The sequence below is a fragment of the Suncus etruscus genome, chromosome 3 (genome assembly GCF_024139225.1).
Source record: "Suncus etruscus isolate mSunEtr1 chromosome 3, mSunEtr1.pri.cur, whole genome shotgun sequence".
Lineage (NCBI taxonomy): Eukaryota > Metazoa > Chordata > Mammalia > Eulipotyphla > Soricidae > Suncus > Suncus etruscus.
In genome coordinates, this window is record NC_064850.1 from 44,163,129 (window position 1) to 44,184,889 (window position 21,761).

The 21,761-nt window shown below is 52.6% G+C and overlaps 1 protein-coding gene across 3 annotated transcripts in view; it reads left to right on the forward strand.

Annotated features, from left to right (window-relative positions):
* The first annotated feature begins 242 nt into the window (after positions 1 to 242).
* Positions 243 to 21,761, forward strand: part of PPP2R5C (protein phosphatase 2 regulatory subunit B'gamma) — a 90,461-nt gene continuing 68,942 nt past the window's right edge. For 2 of the 3 annotated variants that reach the window (XM_049769823.1, XM_049769820.1), the window contains exons 1-3: positions 243 to 321; positions 736 to 798; positions 11,823 to 11,994. In XM_049769823.1, the coding sequence (XP_049625780.1) occupies positions 295 to 321; positions 736 to 798; positions 11,823 to 11,994 (262 nt within the window). In that variant the 5' untranslated portion in view covers positions 243 to 294. The remainder of the gene's footprint in view (positions 322 to 735; positions 799 to 11,822; positions 11,995 to 21,761) is intronic. The other variant, XM_049769821.1, reaches the window with a different exon arrangement.

Below are 21,761 nucleotides of genomic sequence, written 5' to 3' on the forward strand. Positions count from 1 at the left end.
GTCTGAGTGAGGGGCGTGGCCTGTGCCGGGCCGGGCCCGGCCGGGGGAGGGGCCTAGCGACGCCGCCGCCGCCGCCGCCGTTGCTGCTGCCGCTGCCGCTGCCGCCGCCGCCGCCGCCGCCGCCGCCGCCGCCGCGGCTGCCGCAGCGTCCGGGAGCCTGGGGAGGGGCACGCGCGAGCGGGCGGGCGACTCGGTGCCCGGGCGGCGGCGGCGGCGGCTGCGGGGGCGCGACGGCCGGGGCGCGGGCGCTGCGGCTGCGGGGGGCAGGCGGCGGGGGCGGCGGCCGCACCAGCCATGCCGAATAAAAACAAGAAGGAGAAAGTGAGTGTCCGCCCGGGGACCGGGACCGGGGGTGCCGGGCGGCCGTGGGGGCTCTGGCGTGCTGCGTTTGCAGCGTGGCGAGCCGGTGCGTTTGGCTCCTCCAGCATCCCCCAAAAGCCCCGCCGGCCCGCCCTGGGGGGGTGGCAGGGAAGGGCGGGCGGCGACGGGGACTCTGCAAATGTCAGGAGCGCTGCTGGCATTTGGATCTCCGGGGCCTGTCGGCTTCAAGGTATCCCCCACCCTATCCCTGACCCAGCCACCGAGCTGAGCTGTCAGGGGTGCGCTGCCGCCGGGGCAGGGTCGGGTCGGGTTCAAAGAAAGCCCCAGGCTCGCTGACCTGTTTGTTCCCCCCCCCCCTGCAGATGCCTAATTAATTAATTAATTAATGCTGCTTGCTTGATGTTCCCCCCCCAGGAGCCACCCAAAGTGAAAAGTGGGAAAGCCGGGAAGGAAGGAATTGACTCCATAGATCCAGAGGTAACTTCTCTCCCTTGCCTGCCTTCTGATTTTAGGTGAGGGGGATGGATTGCGTGGCCACCCAGTGTCCGCCCTCTTCTCCGCTACTTGGCCTACTTGGTAGTAGCTTCCTTGGGAAAATGTGGGTGTCTGAGGCAGTCCCCCACCTCCTGCTGCCTAGACTTGACATTCCTCCCCCCTGCATGGCCTGGGTCTTCTTTCCTTAATGCTGCTGTCCCGACTAACGTTCCCGTCTGTCTGTCTCCTGGCCCTATTGGGATATTTGGGCATCCCTACATCTGCCTTTTTTTTTTTTTTTTTTCTGTTGTTCCCCTTTTCTTCTCCTTTAGCCAGCTTTTGAAGTTGCTTCTTTTGGGGGTTGCAGGGAAGCCACGCCCGATGGTGCTCAGGGCTTGTTTTTGGCTCTGTGCTCAAGGATCACTATGGCAGGGCTGGGTGGGAGCACATAGGGAATCTGGGTGGGCCACATGCAAGGCTTTAACTAACCTCTCCCCGTCTCTCAGGCCTGGAACATTCTGCTTCTTGAGTTCAGGCTCATGGGGGCGGGAAGGGGGGTAATAATGCTGCACGGGTGGGATAGTGTTGACCTGGTAGCCTCTGAGTCCTGTGCTCTGAGGACTCTCCTGGGTCTTGGCTCTATCCGTTCCTGCCTTCCCCAGCTGTTACCTGGACCGTGCAGGTTGATAGGCCTCAGCTTTGTGGGCCCCAGGCAAGCCAAGTGGCACTTGGCACTGACTTCCTGTCTGATGCTACCAAGTGGGGTCCCCACGGGCCAGGTCTTATCACAGATGACAGGCACTGGTGTGAATGGAAGAGAAGGAACCCAGTTCAGGAGGCCTTTCTGTCCCCTGCGTACTTTCGGTCTTACTTGGCGCTCCCTCGGCCTCCCTCTTCCGGCTGTTCATTCCAGCAAATCTGTTGCGTCCTGAGGTTCCTTAGCTGGCAGGTTTGGGGATTGCGCAGCCCTGTCGAATCCATGGCTCCCACACCCCTCCTGGTGGTGCTCTGTCCCCTCCACCAGGGCTGTTCTTCATTTTGTCCGTTGCTCTGGGGCTCCCTGATCTCTGAAAACTGCTGCCCCAGAGCCTCTTTTGATCATCCACTTCTCCTTTCTCTGCTCATATCACAGAGAAACAAGGCGCATGGCTGGTTCCTTTTTGCCCATCTTAGCCCACTGAGCCTGGTGGCCAGAATAGATCCTCTTGGCCTTGACCATGAAACACTCAGCATGTCCTCCATCTCAGCCCATGCAGAGATCCTGAGAAAACCTCTCATAGCCACAGGCTGCCAAGCACCATAGAGGCCTGCTGACCGCCCCCTCCCATCAGGCCTGCATAGTCCAGTTGTCCAGATAGGGGCACCTGCCCCTTCATTGTTCTAGCTCCCCTCAGCACCCCGTGGGTGGCCACTGGCTGCCCCCCCCCCAGTTCTTCCCTCGAGCTGATCTCACACTGCAGCCTAGTTTGCTGCCTCCTTTGTGGTCTGTGAGTAAAGTCCTGCATTGGGGCGTCCCCGGTCCCAAGATGAGCCAGGACACAGACTGCAGATGGGCTGGCAACTCAAGGGAGGCAGAGGAGTTGGGACGTGGACAGAGGGACCTGTCTCGGAGCAGCTGCTCTCGGTGTAGCCCCCAAATTATGGAAACATACCCAGTTCGTAGGGAGAATTAGAAGCATCAGAGCATCTTGGGAGATTTCTCCAGTCAGTTTTGGAGGCCCAGATCGGGAGATAGTGTCTGTGGCTTTAAATCCATCTGTTCGTGCTGCAGTTCCGTTTTGACAAATGTGGCAGCCCCTTGGGAGGTGCCGTGTTTCGCACATGTTAAGGGATGGGTGGCAGTCGGGTTGGGAGCAAGGGATAGCCCTGCTATCCAGTTCCTGCATTGTTGTTATAGCTTCCGTCTTGACTGATGCCTCCTTTCTCCCCAGTTGGCCCCTTTGTATCCCAACTCCAACCCATGTCTCCAAGGTCCCATGTAGAGGTGGCTAGAACTGTTGTAGGAATGAGAGCTAGAGTTTAAGAAGCTTTTAGTGACCCTGGAGCACCTGTTGCTGGCTTGAGTCACTCTCTCCATTGTTGTGGGGTCACGAAGGTTTCCGGCTCCAGTCCTACATATGCTGGTCTTGTGCTTTCCCACTTGAGCCACATCTCTGGCCTCACAGATGGACATATTTTTTTTTTTTTTTTTTTTTTTTTTTTTTGGTTTTTGGGCCACACCCTGTGACGCTCAGGGGTTACTCCTGGCTATGCGCTCAGAAGTTGCTCCTGGCTTCTTGGGGGACCATATGGGACGCCGGGGGATCGAACCGCGGTCCGTCCTAGGCTAGCGCAGGCAAGGCAGGCACCTTACCTCCAGCGCCACCGCCCGGCCCCAGATGGACATATTTTTATGATGTGTGTGTGCCACACCCAGCAGTGCTCAGGGCTTACTCCTGACTCTGAATTCAGAGATGACTCCTGGCTATGATAGGGGGACCCTTTTCTGTAAATGAAGCTGGTAAGTTCAGATCCCAAGATGTAGAAGTCACTGGTGGTCAGATCTCAGGTGATTAGAGCACTCACAAAGAAGCATCTACCAGCCACTTAAGGAGAGTTACTCAGTTTACTGTAGGTGGGAAATGGTTTTTATATTAGAGGAGAGTAGGGTGTGGACTGTGTCAGCCAATCGGGTAGGGGATTACAACAGGGTATGTGCTTCTGTGTTTAGGGAAGACTGGGTAAGAAGATTAGGGAAAACCCGGTGTGTGCTCTGGATATTAAAACTGGTATGTTCGGAAGGAAGGTATGCTCGGAAGCTAAACTATGGTATGCCAGGGATTGAACCCAGGTCAGCTGTGTGTAAGGCAACTGCCCTCCCTGCTGTGCTGTTGCTTCGTCCCTATGACAAACACCTTTTCCCAAACTTCTGACTCTACATTTTTTTTTTTTTTTTGGTTTTTGGGCCACACCCGGTGACGCTCAGGGGTTACTCCTGGCTATGCGCTCAGAAGTCGCTCCTGGCTTGGGGGACCATATGGGACACCGGGGGATCGAACCGCAGTCCGTCCAAGGCTAGCGCAGGCAAGGCAGGCACCTTACCTTTAGCGCCACCACCCGGCCCCCTGACTGTACATTTTGAAGACGTTTCCTCTTCACTTTCCTCCTGAGTGAGTTTATGGGCAAGAATGGGCCTTTATATGTACCTTTTGGGGCATGCTCACCAGGCAGTTACGCTTTCTTCTGAGAGCCTCCCAACTCTCCAATCTGAGCTCCTCAGCCTTCTCTCAACACCAACCCTTACAATCCAAACTCCTGCTCTGTGAGGTTCAGAACAGACCCCGCAGGAGCCCTTAGGGACTTGTTTGAAAGCGCAAACTGACCTCTCTGCACATGGATGCAGCTCAGCGCCTGCTTCCCAGCTACCCCTTGGCCTGTCTCTGCCTCTGCTGAGAGCCTGGGGAGGTCGGGAGAGCAGATGGAGGCTCAGTGGGGGCATGGGGAAACCCTGCTGCACTTCAGAGGGCCTGACCGGTAGGGCCTCTCTGCCTGCCCACTGTGCTTGGAGGAAGGCCCCATCAGAGCTACAGGCAAGAGGTGGGGGGAGGAGGGGTCCTGGGGCCTCCCCGGACATCCCTAGATGTCCCTGCTCTCACCGGGCCTGGCTACTGGTGCTGTTCTCACCTCCTTCCCCACCCTGTGCATCTCCACATGCTCCTCACCGCAACTCCCCAGTCCTCCAAGCAGAAATGTCTCCAGTTGTGCCAAGTGTCTCCTGTGGGACACACACCTCTACTGAGCACTGGGAGAAGGACCCAGCCCAGAGTGTACAATGCTCTGTCCATCATGCCAGGCACTTGCCTGTGCTTGTGTGCTTTCTTGACAGGCTCTGGGGTGCTCTCATGTATGTTAGTGAGAGGCCCACGGAGTTTCCGGAAACTCCAGGCAAGTTCCTCAAAGTCAGTGTCTCAGAAATTAGAACGGGAATATTCATGCAGTTTGATGCAGCAGCAATGAGACCCTCGCCTACTGCCCTTCCGAGTTTCTGTGGGGGCTGGAGAGAGCAAGCCACAGAGAGGGCGCTTATCCTGCATATGGTTGGGCTAGGTTCAATCCTTGGCATCCCATAGAGTCCCCTGATCACTGCCTGGAGTAATTTCTGAGCCCAGAGCTAAGAATACTCTGGATGTGGCTCAAAAACAAAACAAAATTAAAGTAGCTGGTGGTTTTGTTTTGGTTGGTGGGTTTGTTTTTTTGTTTATTTGTTTGAAGCACAACAGTTTATAGAAGACCACTGTGGAAGAATGGCAAGTCCCCTGTTGTCTGACTTACTAGTGTATCTGGGAACCCACCTCCCCAGGTGGTAGGAGAGGCAGAACCCCTCTTTCTTATTTTTTGATTTTGGTTTTGGGACCACACCCAGCAGTGCTCAGTGGTTACTCCTGGCTCTGAGCTCAGAAATCACTTCTGGCAGACTCCGGGAACCCTATGGGATGCTGGGGGTTGAACTCAGGTCAGCTGCATGCAAGACAAGCACCCTCCCCCTCTGCACTATCGTCCAGCCCCCCTCCTTGGTTTGACTAAGCATGTAGCTGGCAGGGCCCGGGAATACTCCGCTTAGTAGCACCCCTGTCCTCTGTGCTAAGGTTTTGGGTGCAGCCTTTTTGCAGTAAACAGTTGTGGGGTCAAGAAATTGGTCTAAGGAAGACTCCCTGAGGCCTCCTGAGTGCTTTGTATGCCTCTAGCCTCCAGCTGCCTCTCATCTTTCCTCCTCAGCACACGTTCCCTTCTGGGCCCATGTTTCTCCATTTTCAGGATTCAAACAAGGATTGGCTTTTCCTCTGGGATGTCACCTTTGCTGCCAGGACAATCTCTGAATGCCTCTACCTTATGGCCCCAACAGGAGTCGTTGCCTTTGAGGACCTGTGTCCTGTGCTTTTCAGGATTCACCCAGCTTGGGCCTGAGATGGACATGAGCTTGGACTATAAGGCAGAAGGGGAGGCAGTGTGTCTTAAGAGGCTTCTTGTTTGGCCCCTTGCAGTTGTCAAGAGAAATATCCGTGGGGAACCTTTTGTGAGACTGTTTCAAATACCGGCCATGAAACTACAGAGGCTGAGGGTTAGGTATGCATCCCATTGGCTGTTCTTTTCTTTTTTTTGGAGGGAGGGGGCACATCTGGCAACACTCAGGTTACTCCTAGTTCTGCACTCAGGAATTAGTCCTGGTGATGCCTATGTGATGTCAGGGATTGAAGTCTGGTCAGTCATGTGCAAGGCGAATGCCCTACCCTATGTGCTCCAACCCTGGGCTTTTATTTTTGTTGTTGTTGTCTTTTGTTTTGCTTTTGGGGGGGCCACACCTGGTGATGATCAAGGCTTACTCTTGGTTCTGCACTTAATCTTAGTCCTGGTGGTGCTTAGGATGCCGAGGGTTGAACCTGGGTCAGCCACATGCAAGGCAAGCCTCCTTCAGCTTTATTTTGCCACCCAAGGTCGGCTGTAAAGATGTAGGCTGGGAAGATCGGCCTTGAATCAGTGCATTTGAAAAACCTGTTTTCCTTTCCTGTTTTTTTGTTTTGTTTTGTTTTGTTTTGTTTTTTTATTTTGCTTCTGGCTCTGACTGGAACCCAGGGCCTTGGGTGCGGGAAGCCTGGCCTCCGCTCCCTACTGTTTCCACTTCCCTGGGTTTCTGAGGCAGTCTCATGCCTCTGTGCTGCATGTCTATTTGGAGAGGATCGCTCAGAATATACGTGAAGGTTTGCACATATTCTGTGAGTTATATATAGAGCTAGTGTTCTGGACATCTTGTGGGACATGCTGGAAAGACAAAGCCCAGAAGGGTGTATTCTTGGGAGCTCAGTCCTGGTTGCTGAAACATGTTGGACCTGTGACTTCTGGCCCAGTGCTGTGGCCAGCAGTGCACCCTCCTCCGCTAATACCCTCCCCTACACCTCCATCCACTGTGGCCATAGGCCGACTGATGCATAAGATCAGAGCTGTGGGAATTAATGGGGTGCTGTGGGGTCGGCCTCTCCTGCCTTATGATAACATCATCATGACAACTTGGGTGATGCACAGCCCCATGGCCATTGCCCCCCCACCCTCACCAGAAACAGAATGAGAGGTTCACCTGGCTCACCCCTGAGAAGACACAGGTCCAGTCTGTGATGTCCTGAGTAGGGGTAGGGGGTGTCTCTGATTCCTTTGTTCTATGATATATTCAGATGTGGGGACGGCCCCAGATTCAGGGTGACCATGGCAGTGAGGGGCAGCATGCCAGGCTGGCTTTAGTGTTGTTTCTTCTGTCCTGGCCACGGTTCTGGGGGTCCTGTCTGGCAAGCCTCGAAACAATAGTGCCTCCCTGCACTGCACATCCTCCCTTTGAGGGGTCATAATGGCCTTTCCAGGGGCTGATGGCACCCTTGTGGGGGTGGGAGGAGAGCCTCAGTTCTCCTGCCCACATGATACCGTGTGCAGCCGCCGCCTCGCATCAGTGCTGAGGAGAATTTGCCCATGAGACATGGAAGGAGGCCAAACATGAGTGCCCAAGGGTGCCCACATACACAAAGGCCCCCAGGGGATCACTGCCCACCTGTAGAGCAGAACTGCTTCTCCCTTGAACCCTGGGGCAAGGCTCTTCTCCCTACGTGGTAGTAGCCAAATTTGTGCCTTGCTGCAATTGCTGGAGTCCCCTGGGTCAGTTCACCTTCCCAGAAAGGCATAATCCTGTCCCCACATAACCCTGAGGTGTTTTTCCCAATCCATGGCTTCTTGGGGACACTTGTCCGTCCCTCCTGAGTCCCTCCCATCCTTCCCATCCACCCAGGTCACTCAGGGCTCAGTGGACCTCAGAACCCCGAGCCTTGGCCTCCTTCCCAGCCCCAGGCTACCCCCAGATCCTCCATTTCCAAAGCTGCTCTGGGGTCCCCTGCCCTATGCCCTCTGCTGCGGGCCCCCCCCCCCCCCCCCCCCCCGTGTTCGGACTCCAGATGGAGGTCGCCTCTGCCTGGCTGCACCCGCCCCACCTGCCATCTGCTTCCTACCCCTCAGACATCTGGTGGTGCCTTGTCCTCAGATGCACTGAGGCCCAGGCAGGGCTGTCTGCTTCAAGGGTCCCCGTGCCTCACCCCCATCAGTGTGTGGAGAGGCATGTGTGTGGCCCCAAGGTGTTCGTCTTCTTGTGCTTCACAATTCTCAACCAGGAGCTCGCCCTGCAGACCAGAGTCTCCCCAGTGACTTGATTGGTTGGGGTCCCTGGCCTATACCCCCCCCCCATGCATCCATTTGGTTTGAATTTGAGTGACCCCATCAGACCTGCAGAGCAGGCAGAGCCTGGGTCTGTGGCTTGTTGGTGGAGCCCGAGGCCTGAGAGGAAGGATCTGGGGACTGGCTCAGCTGGTGCCCCCACTCTGGGCGTCAGGCTGCATCCCGAGACACTTCTGAGCCAGTGGGGAGTTCTACAGTCCCTTTTCCCAGGAGACGCAGCCCCCACTCTGAGGCTGAGGAGAAAAGGGAGCTCCCTACACCCAGTATAAGCATTGTCCTTCCACAGTGGGGTGCAGGGCAGACCCTAGAGCCAAAGCCAGGGCCTCTGTATGGAGCCCCTGCTCTCCTGTCTGGGGAAGGGAAGGCAGTTCAGCTCCTGCAGGAGATGGAAGAGTAGCCAGGAGTGTCAGAGTCACCCCTGATGCCCACGATGTGCCTGGACCAGGGACAGCCCCTGTGCTGACTTGACCTCAGAGCACCCACTGCCGTACATGGGACAGGCAGGGCACAGGGGATAGGTGGGTCAGACACCACCTGAGCTATCAGTTCTCATGGCAGAGGCTGGAGTCTAGGCATCTTAGCTCTTTCCGAGCACTGTCAGGAGTGATCCCTGAGAGCAGAGCCAGAAGCCCTGAGCATCATCTGGGTATGGCCCCCAAACAAAAAATAGAAGGCCCCTTATATTTTCTGGGAGGTCACTTAGTATCAGTGTTGGAGCCACACCGGTGCTCAGGCTGCTCCTGGGGATGAACCCAGGTCTTTACACGCAGAGCTTGGGCCCCAGCTCCATGTCCTGTCTCTCAGGCTCCTCTAGTTCAGTTCTACTTCATGAGCAAACCTGTACGTTATTTCTCACTGTAAGTACAGTTCCAGAACCTTCTTGGCCTGCTGAGCCTGAAAGTGTGAGTGCTTCTCAGGGTGACGGCGCCAGGCCATGCTGTCCTCCTACCTGTGTCCCTGCTGCCCTTGACCCCAGGGTCTGTTATCAGAAAGTCATGCCCTCCCTATGGAATCAGTCATAGTGCAGCTTGGTGGGCATTTACCTTGCACTTTGCCTACCTAGGTGTGATCCCATAGAGTCCCCCAAGCATCGCCTGGAGTGGTTCCTGAGCACAGAGCCAGAAGTAACCCCTAACTGGTGCTGTGTGTGGCCCCAAAACTAAACAATACAACAAAAACAAAAAGCCCTCCTGAGAGCTTCCCCTGCTCCTGCAGGCTCTGCCTAGCACTGTGGGGGTTATTCTCCTGAGAAGGTGCAGGCAGAGTAACCTGACAGGCAGTTAAACACCCACTTCCATTAGCGACTGTGTCTTCCCAGGTTGTGCAACCTCATCACGATTCCAGAACATTTTTATCCATTGCCCCAGAAGAAATCCCGCTACCTAAGAGCAGCCCCTCCTGCCAAACCTCCCTTTCCAGCCTGAAACCCCATCAACTCTGTATTTCCCTCCTCTTGATATTCCCAGTCAATCATCTAGTCTCTGACCTGGGCCAGCCCCTGCCACAGTGTCCAGGTGCTTGTTTTACTGTTTGTGGGGGTGTAGCTGAATGTAGGCTCAGGGATTCCCCCTTCTCCTTAGGTGCTTTTCCCACCAGCAGCTGCATTAGGAGGCTCATGAATTTGTCTCCCTTTCCTAGTGGGGCCCTGGTGCAGACAGGCTCCCTAGCTGTGCTCCTGGCTGGATGGTTCAGTGCTGCAGGCCAGGCAGGACACTAGGCATCCAAGTCAGCTCTCTGTACATTTGAGGCCCATGCCCTGTTCATTAAACCATCTCCCTGGGGCCCAGAGGGTGGGGGTGTTTGGACCACACCAAGCAGCACTCAAGGGTTATTCCTGGCTCTTTGCTCAGAAATTACCCCTAGCATGCTCGTGGGACCCTATGGGATGACAGGGCTCAAACTTGGGTTAGCTTCATGAAAGGCATATACCTGCCTTGCTGTTCTATTACTCTGGCCTTACCTTTATGATTTTTTTTTTTTTTTTTTTTTTGGTTTTTGGGCCACATCTGGCAGTGCTCAGGGGTTACTCCTGCTCTGCACTCAGAAATTGCTCCTGGCAGGCTCGGGGACCATATGGGATGTCAGATTAATCCTGGGTCTGTCCCAGATCAGCTACATGCAAGACAAACACCCTACCACTGTGTTGTCACTCTGGCCCCACCTTTATGATTTTTATGGAAGTTGGTGGTAGTGCTTATACTCAGAAACTGGTTGAACCCCAGGGAATGAAGCTTGACCTTCATATCCTAAGAGTTGATGGGGCCAGAGAGAGAGTACAATGGGGGAAAGGCACTTGCTTTGCCCACAATGACCAGGTTCCATCCCCCACACTACATAGAGTCCCCCAAGCCCCTCCAGGAGTGAACCCTGAGCACAGAAGTAAGCCCTGAGCACTGCCAGGTGTGTCCCGACCCTCAAATAAAGCGGGGGGAGGGGGGATAACACGAGTTTCTGGTATCAGTGTTTCCTGCCCAGATGGCTCTATGTGCATTTGAGGTCAGCCGCCAGCTTCTGAACTGGGACAGCTCATCACCCTTTACCAGATTATCTTTTCACAGGGTTTGTCCTGCTTCTTTATCTCCCCTATTTGTCCCTGTGTGTCAGAACTGCAGCCACCACTTCTCTGTTGTTGTGAAGGTGTTCTTCCTGGGCTAGAGCAAAAGCACAGCAGGGAGGGCATTTGACTTGCATGTGGCTGACCCAGGTTCAATCCCAGGCATCCCATATAGTTCCCCGAACCTGACAGGAGTGATTCCTGAGTGCAGAGGCAGGAGTAAACCCTGAGCATCACCAGGTGTGGCCCCAAACCCGAAAAATATAAAGGGTTCTTAAAGACCTTCAGAGGCGTGCAGCAGTCACGGGCCTCTCAGGATCACATTGGTGGGTGTCTGTGACTGCCAAGGGGTATGAAGGGGGTGCACAGGGCTCTGCCCAGGGCTTTGAAGCCACTTTGATGGGGCAGATGATGTCCCAGAGGGTGGCCTGTTGGTCTGGTATGCTAGGGTGACTATGGGGTGCACAGAGAAGATCTGGATGTCCTAAGCATGGCTGGATATGTGCCTATCACTTGCCCAAGCATTGAACTGGGTCGAGTCTCCTGGGAGTGATCCTGCTGTCCCCAACACAGCCTGGAGGCTCCTATGATAGAGGGCCATGCCTAGGGTTCCAGGCACACACTCTTGGCTCTAAGCTAAGGACAACTGCACCTTGCCCTGCTAGGTCTACCCCCATTCCCGCCCCCCCCCTTTACCCTGTGACTCATCCTCCCCACCCAGTGGCCACAGCCTGCTTTGCCCCTGCAGGTGACCAGCTGGTATCTGGGTTTCTCTGGTGGCAAATATTTCCTATGGCTCCTTTTCAGGTGGTAACACCTCCCAGGAGGCCATATGTGACAGGCTGATGGGGGCACAGCTGCCTTTCCTATCCGGGGCCTGGCTAGCCTCACGGTGCCCCCAGGCCTGCTCTGGCCTCCATGCTCTGGCCTATAATGCTGCGTGTGTATCCAGCTAACCTCTGCATTCCACTAGGGCTACCTGTCCCCTCCCTAGACTCAGATCCCTGATGTGCGTCTGGGACCCGGGACCCCTTGCCTGCAGGCAGGAGGTAGACACCCTTGGGGCCACCGGGCAGGATGTCAGTTCTCTGGCACCTCCCTACTGCAGGGCAGCTCCCAGGCAGGGTGGGGGGGGAGTGGGTGTGCCCTGGAGAGACCCTCTATAGTACTCCTGCATCGGCGACAGCCACAGGGTGCTGACCTTGTGTGCTGTGTGCTCTGTTTGAAGCAGATCCCCAGTAGGAAGAACAGCCTGGTAGTCTCCCAGTCTTCCGCGGGTTCCAGTAAGACCAAAGTGCTGGTCAATGCTCCACCCATGGTGAAGAAGGACCGACGGTCCAGCTCATCCAGGTTCAACGCCAGCAACAACCGGGAGCTGCAGAAACTCCCACCCCTGAAAGGTAACACCGCGCCTGGTGTGCAGGCCACAGGGTCTTGGCAGTTGCATGCTCCGACCGTGATCCCTGAGAGTTATGACAGCTACATGCTCCGTTCATGAACCCTGAGGGACACATGCCCCCAAATTCAACCCTATCATGGGAAACCTGGGGATGCTATTCTCTGGATTTGGAAAATGGAAATGGGGGTGTCCACAGGCTTGGGCTTGATCTTGGCCACGGGCCTGTGCTCTTGCTTCTGTGTGGTCCCTCTGCTTCTAGGGTGCAAGTCTCCCTAAAGAGCCTGAGAAGGTTCATTGACAGGATGGAGCACAGGCTGATACACCTGGGTGTGGGTCCTCTCTAAGTGGACTCTGCCTCCTCCCGAGCCTTCCTGTGCCCTGAGCTCCCTGGCCACTTGTAGCAAGACAGCCCCTGAAGAGGTTGACTGATGGAGGGATGGAGAATGAGGCCCTTTTCTTCCAGCTCGGAGCACGCGTCTGCCACCCTGTCTAGCCCACGGTTCTGAGGTGAAACGGCGGGTAAACAGCTCGCAGACAATCAGGCTCGTGGAAATATTTGCTTTATTTGGATGGACAAAACTGAAGTCCAAAGACTCAGATTCAGTTCCAGCCAGCAAAAAGCTCCCACCTTCCACAGACCCTTGCTCTTAATACTCCAGAGTCAGGTCCCACCCCATGGTGGGATCAGATACCAACCAATGGTGGAAGCAGAATCAGGTCCTACCCTAGGGTGGGGGCAGAATGCCAGGTCACACCCTAGGGTAGGGCACAATCACCTAATCAGATAAGGGTGAGCAACATAGTAATCCCCTAAAATATTTACATACACAACAGCCACTCATGAGTGACATTTGTCTGTGGTGTTCTCTTGAATGGGCATTAAGGCCCTGATCACCTGTGGTGACATCTATCTACTATGTTGGCACCGGGCCCTGGCTACCTGCCTGTTTGAGCCACACCATACAGCCTTATAGGACTGATACTTTCTGGGAAGCCCTTCAGCTTTTTCCTCAAAATTTCCCATAATCTCTCATCCATGAGAAGTTTGTTATGGGATGAGGAAGTTACTACACCAAAGAGGGTTCTGGCCTTGCCTGACCCAAATTCAGTCCCCTGTACTACATCCCCAGGCCCCATAAGAGTGATCCCTGAGCACAGCACCGGAAAGGTGCCAAGTACAGCTAGGTGCAGCTCAAAAACCAAAACAAAACGCAGAACAGAGACTGACTGAGTTAGGGTGCTTAGCTTACATGTGGCCTACCTGGGTTCGATCCTAGCACCCCATATTGTTCCCTGTGCCCCATTGGATCTCTGAGCACAGAGCCAAGAGTAGGCCTTGAGCGCTGCCAGGTGTGGCACATCAAAACAAAAATGTAAAAATAATAATGCTAGTAACAATAAACTGGCAAGGCCAGTTATCTCCCTTTAGCAAAATGAAGAGCTTTGCTCTTGGGCACGTGTTCCCCCTTGAGCACCGTCTGCTCTGTCTTTCTGCTTTTTTCCATTCCAGAGAAGCCCAAGTTCTCTCTTGGACACGTATTTTCTTCCCTTTATCTCCACTGCCGTCATTCTAAATAAGTTTTATTCAATAAAAACAATCTTGCTTCTCTGAAAGAGGGGGAAAATTTGGAATGGGCCTTTGCTCTAACCAGCAGGTTAATCATACCCCCCACACACACACACACCCGTGGGTGAGGAATGGTGTTTTCAGTCTTGTTTCTCTGAGACGGGCTGATGTTCCTCGGCCTCAAGTGGACAGAACTGGAAAATGTGTTTTCTCAGAATATTAACACAAACAAACATCTTGTGCATGTGTTGTGCACATGTGTGTATATATATGCACATGTGTATGTATGTGTATATATATATGTATATGTGTACATGTGGGGGGGTATGTGCATTCTCCAAGTCTGTGCTCTGAGGCAGACTTGCATTCTAAGCTTTCTCCTCTTCTTCTCTTCTCCTCACCCTTTTCTCCTCTTCCTCACCCCAACAACCCCCTCTAGCACTACCCTCCTCCAGCACAATGTAAACACCTGACCCCTTTTCATTTGTTCCCGACAGTGACACACTGCAGTCTTCTCAGCCATTGCCAGCACTCGGCAACGTTAGGAAGATTCAAGGTTTTTCCCTTACAGTGGGGCTCAGGGTGAGTGTAGACGGAGCTCCAGAGCTGCTCCCCAGCACCACCTGGGCCTTTAAGCCCTGGCTGTCTGTGGACCTGTGGGAGAAACAGGTTTTTTTTTTTTTTGGGGGGGGGGGGGGCACACCCGGTGATACTTAGGGGTTACTCCTGGCTATGCACTCAGAAATCACTCCTGGCTTGGGGAACCATATGGGACGCCAGGGGATCGAACCGTTGTTCGTCCTAGGTTAGCACATGCAAGGCAAATGCCCTACCACTTGCTCCACCGCTCCAGCTCAATGCAAGAAACAGTTTTGTGTTTTCTGGCTTTCTCCCCCTTTTCAGTGTCCCATGTGTGGTCAGATGTACATGTCCCCAATATGTCATCAGGTCTGTCCCTTCAGGCCCTGAGGCACGTGCCACCGCCCCAGCTCCCAGGTTCAGGGTGCAGCAGGGTTCCAGATGCAGGCATCATTTCCTGTTCTTTTTCCCTGGGGTCCCAAGTGTTTGGTGGCAGCTTCTGCTCTGTTTTCTGCTTCTCTTTCCCTCCGTTTTGTCAGTTCCTGCCTTAAGATGTGTCTCCCTTTCCTTGGTCTCTGCCTTCGAGGGCATTTCAGAGCATGGTCACCTGCTTTTGTCCCCCCAGTGAAACTTCACTCTTGTTTCTCTTTTTTGATCTTTTGTAGTTTCGTTATGTCCTTGTAGGTGTCCTGTTAGAGATCCACATGGTCCCCTCTAGCATCACTTAAGACCCAGACCATACCTGGTACCTGGCACATTACGGTGCCTTCTGAGTCCTCTCTGTGTTGTCTTTCTGACCTGCTTCTTCTCTGTTGCACAGCCTCCCCTACTCTGGCTCTTGCTCGTGCTGTGACCTGAGCTCTGAGGAGCAGAGCCAGGGCTAGGGATCCCGTCCCCTGTGGGTTTAGGGTGTCAGGAACAGAGCGGTGTCACTTCTCCTGGCCCCCTCCCCTTTTGTCCCTGCTGTGGCCTCATCCATCATCAGGCCACTAGCCTGAGCTTCTCCCATAGCCCCATATCTCCCTGGAACCCCAGTTTCACTGCCCCGCTGTTTGTCCTTGCCAGTGCTCAGTGACACCCTCGGACCTTTGTTCTTGACATGACCACATTGGCTCTGCAGTTTGCTCTTGCCCTGTAGTAAGTCTGGAAGGTTTTTCTTTTCTTTTTTTTTTTTTTTTGGGGGGGGCACACCCAGCGGTGCTTAGGGGATACTGTCTGCTCAGAAATCGCTCCTGGCAGGCACGGGGGACCATATGGGACACCGGGATTCGAACCAAACACCTTTGGTCCTGGATCGGCTGCTTGCAAGGCAAATGCTGCTGTGCTATCTCTCCGCAAGCAGCAGCAGGCTGAGAGGACCATATGGAATATTAAGAGACTGGACCCATATCAGCTGTATGCAAGATAAATGCCCTTCCTACTGTGATATCACTTCAGCCCCGAAGCAAGATAATTTTTTTAATTTATTTTATTTAATTTTTGTTGTTTGTAGGTTTTTGGCCATACCCGCACAGGGGTTACTCCTGGTTCAGGGGTCATTCCTGGTGGTGCTTGGGGGATCATATGGGATGCAGGAGATGGAAAACTGGTTGGCCACATGCAAGAAAAACGCCCTACCCAATTTGCTATTGCTTCAGTCCAATCATTTTTATTAAACTGAAAAACTTGTTTAGAAAGATGTACGAGGGGAGAAAGAGGTATAGACATTCAAGAAAGAACACAGGCTTCTCTAAAGTGGAAATAGAAAGCCAAGAACCAAGCAAGCAAAAAAGAAGCATGTTCAGAAGGCCAGAGTGATAGTACAGCAGTAGGTTGTTTGTCTTGCACGTGGCTGACCCTGGACGGACCCGGGTTTGATCCCCAGCATCCCATTGGTCCCCCAAGCCTGCCAGGAGCGATTTCTGAGCATAGATCCAGGAGTAACCCCTGAGTGCCTCTGGGTGTGGCCTAAAAACAAACAAACACAAAAAAGATGAAAGAAGTGTGTTTAGGGAAGGCCATAGCCTTGGAAACCAACCTTGCCCCCTCATAATCTATATGGCTTCAGGCTGGAATTTGGGGTGATGGGAAATCTTTACTCACCCACTTTTTTTTTTGTTTTGTTTTTGGGCCACACCAGGCAGTGCTCAAGGGTTACTCCTGGCTATCTGCTCAGAAATAGCTCCTGGCAGGCACGGGGGTGGGGGGGGGGACGGGGGGACACGGGACGGGACTATATGGGACACCGGGATTCGAACCAACCACCTTAGGTCCTGGGTCGGCTGCTTGCAAGGCAAATGCCGCTATGCTATCTCTCCGGCCCCTACCTACCCACTTTCTTCAGGAATGCCAACCCCATAAATCCTGGAGGAAACCTTCAGTGGGCAACTTCGTGGACAAATCCATAGTCACGTCCAGACAACAGGATGTCACTGGCTCTAGAAAGAGATAAGCCCCTGTCAGAGAATTCCAGCAAAGTGTGTGTGTGTGGGTGGGGGGGGGCAGAGAGATAGCACAGTGTTAGGGCATTTGCCTTGCACATAAGCTAACCCAGGACAGAAGGTAGTTTGAATCCTGGTATCCCATATGGTCCCTGAGCCTGCCAGGAGTAATTTCTGAGTGCAGAGCCAGGAGTAACCCCTGAGCGCTGCCGGGTGTGACTCAACACCCACCTACCCAAAAAGAGAGAGAATCCCAGCAGGGAACATTTTGGAACAGACAGTTCCTAGAGACAGCCCAAAGCAGAGGGGCCACAGTTGGGAGCAGGAGCACAGCCAGCCAAAGCCAGAGACTTCCAGGCAGTGGAGCTATTCTTTTTTTTTTTTTTTTTGGTTTTTGGGCCACACCCTGTGACGCTCAGGGGTTACTCCTGGCTATGCCTCAGAAATTGCTCCTGGCTTCTTGGGGGACCATATGGGACGACGGGGGATCGAACCTCGGTCCGTCCTAGGCTAGCGCAGGCAAGGCAGGCACCTTACCTCCAGCGCCACCGCCCGGCCCCGAAGTGGAGCTATTCTATGTGGCTCTCTGAAGGTAATCATATGGCATTTGCATGTGTTAGAATTACGGCCTTTGGTTACTAGCATTTCTGGGGGCTCCTCAGCTGTAATAGATGTAGTGTGTGTATTTTGGTTTTTTTGAGTGCCACACACAGTGGCAGTGGCAGTGCCCCGGGTTTGCTGTTGACCTTGCCTCAGGGTCACTCCTCAGACGGTTGGGGGTTCATACATGATACTGGGATTAAAGCCGAGGTGGTAACCTGCAACAGTCACTGTCCCCCTGCATCCCATCTCTCCAGCCCTGCGAGTTGTCCATGATCAGGTGACCTGCCATTTATTGCCATCTATTGCAGATCTCTAAGTCCACCCAAAAGGCTGCTAGTTTCGCCTGACACTCCACACCCCACCCCCTGTGCCAGCACCATCGCAGCCTTAGCCCCTCTCTGTTCTGGCTCTGTGGTACAACCCCCCATCCTGCGGGCCCCCTTCTTCCTGGTGGCTGCATGTACCGTGGACACTCCCTCTACCCCCGGCTCTGAGTATCAGTGTGTCCCATTGGTGTATTGTCCATGGAAGCTATAGCCCACAAGGTCCAGGCCATACCCGGAGGCCCACTGCAGGCTCCCGGTCTTTCCCGGTAGTTGTACAAGGTTCCTTCCGTGTCTAGGTGTATATTAGGTACTCCACTGCTGGCCCAGGGCCATGGCTCCCTGAGGCCTGTTTCTGGGTCAAGTCTCTGGACGCATCACCATCAGTTCTGCCCAGTTTTCCCCACAGTCTCATCTCTGGCTCTCATCAAGCGCATGGTGGCCTTTTATTTTCCCAGCTCTCAGCTTCAGCACATTCAGTGATGTGTGTCCAGTGGGGAAGGGAGGATCCATTTGCTTTTCCTCAGTTTTACTCTAATGATCAGTTTTCACTAATGAACTCAAAATATTAGCAAGGTCAAGTCATGATAGCAATGAAAAATGCACCCAGAGGAACAGGGCAGGGGCCTGGGGCACCCGCCTTGCCAGTGTGTGGTTGGGGGCTCAAACTTCCAGTGCCCCTTGAGTGCTGAACATGATCCTGGCATGCTGTGTGCCTTCCCAGTGCCACCATAGCCAGGTGCTGCAGTGATGTGACAGGGAGGTATGACTACGGGTGAGCTCTTCGGCTGGACCATGTAGAAGATCATGACCATAGTGAAGACTAGTGGGAGGTCATTCTGGTCACCCCTCAGTGTCCCTTACCATGATGGCCCCTGGTCATTCGCACAGAAGCCCTCACCAAGATTGTCCTTGGTCATCCTCACAGAAGCCCTCACCATGATGGTCCTACAGCAGCCCTCATCATGATGGTCCTACAGCAGCCCTCATGATGGCCCCTGGCCATCCCCCACAGCAGCCCTCACTATGATGGCCCCTGGTTGCACTGCCTTGAACAGGTTGCAGAGATCCTTTTTTTTTTTTTTTTTTTTTTTTTTTTTTGTGGTTTTTGGGTCACACCCGGCAGTGCTCAGGGGTTACTCCTGGCTTCATGCTCAGAAATTGCTCCTGGCAGGCACGGGGGACCATATGGGACGCCGGGATTTGAACCGATGACCTTCTGCATGAAAGGCAAACGCCTTACCTCCATGCTATCTCTCCGGCCCCTTGTTTTGTTTTTTTTGTGTTTGTTTTGGGGTCACACCTAGCAGCGTTCAGGGGTTACTCCTGGCTCTACACTCAGAAATCGCTCCTGGCAGGCTCGGGGGACCATATGGATTGCCGGGATTCGAACCACTGTCCTTCTGCATACAAGGCAAATGCCCTACCTCCATGCTCTCTCTTGTGATCTGGGGCCCACACAGGGACTTGGTGGCAGGTGGTAATTTGGGGGGCTGTCTCTGAACCACTCTCTGAACTGGCTAGGCCAGTTTTCCTCCCCAGCAGTGAAGGTGGTTCCTCCTCCATGGAAGACAGCCCATCTTCTGCTCCCCTTGGCAGAAACTCTGGGAGTTTGCATCTGGGTACTCTCATATTAAGAGCTGGGGATGCAGTGTTTACACCTCTTTCCAGTGGGCTCAGTCTTGTCTGTGTTCAAGGCTTTGTCTTTCCCTTCTGCATTCCTGCCTTCTTGCAAGGGCTTTTCATGTTTCTTACTGCTATGCCCAGATGCCCTTCCTGCCACTCTGCTCTGTCTTCTGAAGAGCGCTTTCTTGTTTACAGCTTTGTCTTGCTGTCAGACCCAATCTGGGCACACAGTCCTCTTACTGTCCACATTTGCCAGGGGACTCCTGGTTGGAGTGGGAGGGTCCCAGGTATGTAATGAAGACCATTTGCTCCTAAAGATCACTTTGTCTTTTTTGTTTATAATTCTTAGCCTTCCAGTGTCTTGAGTTGACTGGAAATTTCAGAAGGATACTGGGTAGTTGTTGAAGATTTTCTTTGCTCCCAACTTTGATGGAAATTGAAGCATAATTTGTTGTAACTGATTTATTTATTTTTTTGTTTTGTTTTGGGTGCCACACCTAGCAATACTCAGGGGTTACTCCTGGCTCTCCTCTCATAAATTATTCCAGGGGCCAGAGTGATAGCACAGCTGAAGGGCATTTGCTTCACACGCAGCAGACCCAGGACAGGCCTGGGTTCAATCCTCAGTATCCCATATGGTCCCCCAAGCCTGCCAGGAGTGATTTCTGAGTGCAGAGCCAGGAGTAACTCCTGAGCACTGTCAAACGTGGCCCACTCCCCCCCCCCCAATAAAAGAAATTATTCCTGGCAGGCTCAGGGGACCATATGGGATGCCAGGGATTGGACCTGGTTGGCTGCATGTATAGTAAATACCCTCCACACTAAGCAATTGCTCCGGCCCCAAGTTGTAAGTATTTTTAGTTTTAGCTTGTGTCTCCACCAGTGTCAACATTCACAGTACTGACAGATACAGTTACTACACTCCACTGCAACCAGACTTTCTGCCTCTGCCCTTGGGCCACTTCTTTTTTTGTTTTGTTTTGTTTTGTTTTGTTTTTGTTTATGGGTCACACCTAGCAGCGCTCAGGGGTTACTCTTGGCTCTACGCTCAAAAATCGCTCCTGTCAGGCTCGGGGCACCATATGGGATGCCAGGATTCAAACCACCATCCTTGTGCATGCAAGGCAAATGCCTTACCTCCATGCTATCTCTCCGGCCGTGGGCTACTTCTAATCCACCTCTGCTCCTCACTTACTTTCTGCCTTGGTGATATTATTTTTAATATTTTATTTAAACACTTTGATTACAAACATGATTGTGGTTGGGTTTCAGTCATGCAAAGAACACCCCCCATCACCAGTGCAACATTGCCATCACCAATGTCACAAATATCCCTCCTCCCCACCCCATCCCCGCCTGTACTCTAGACAGACTTTCTATTTCTTCATATATTCTCTTTGTTAGGATAGTTCTCAATTTAGTTATTTTTCTAACTAAACTCATCACTCTTTGTGGTGAGCTTCATGTCGTGAGCTGGAACTTCCAGCCCTTCTCTCTTTTGTCTCTGAAAATTATGTCTTTTTTAGAAAAGAGTGTCTTTCATTTTTCTTAAAACCATAGATGAGTGAGACCATTCTGCATCTTTCTCTCTCTCTCTTTCTCTCTCTCTCTTTCTCTCTCTCTCTTTCTCTCTCTCTCTCTCACTTTCTCTCTCTGACTTACTTCGCTAAGCATAATAGATTCCATGTACATTCATGTATAGGAAAATTTCATGACTTCGTCTCTTCTGACAGCTGCATAATATTCCACTGTATATATGTACCACAGGTTTTTTTTTTAGCCATTCATCTGTTGAGGGACATCTTGGTTGTTTCCAGAGTCTTGCTATGGTAAATAGTGCTGCAATGAATATAGGTGTAAGAAAGGAATTTTTTATTGTATTTTTGTGTTCCTAGGGTATGTTCCTAGGAGTGGTATAGCTCGATCGTATGGGAGCTCAATTTCCAGGTTTTGGAGAAATCTCCATATCACTTTCCATAAAGGTTGGACTAGATGGCATTCCCACCAGCAGTGGATAAGAGTTCCTTTCTCTCCACATCCCCGCCAACACTGCTTGTTCTCATTCTTTGTGATGTGTGCCAATCTCTGTGGTATGAGATGGTACCTCATAGTTGTTTTGATTTGCATCTCCCTGATGATTAGTGATGTGGAACATTTTTTCATGTGCCTTTTGGCCATTTGTATTTCTTTTTTGTCAAATTGTCTGTCCATTTCTTCTCCCCATTTTTTGATGGGATTAGATGTTTTTTTCTTGTAAAGTTCTGTCAGTGTCTTATATATTTTGGATATTAGCCCTTTGTCTGATGGGTACTGGGTGAATAGTTTCTCCCACACGGTGGGTGGCTCTTGTATCCTGGGCACTATTTCCTTTGAGGTGCAGAAGCTTCTTAGCTTAATGTATTCCCATCTCTTAATTTCTGCTTTCACTTGTTTGGAGAGTGCAGTTTCCTCCTTGAAGATGCCTTTAGTCTCAATGTCTTGGAGTGTTTTATCTACATATTGTTCTATATACCTTATGGTATCAGGTCTGATATCAAGGTCTTTAATTCATTTGGATTTTACCTTCGTACATGTGTTATCTGGGAGTCTAAGTTCAATTTTTTGCAAGTAGCTAGCCAGTTGTGCCAACACCACTTGTTGAAGAGGCTTT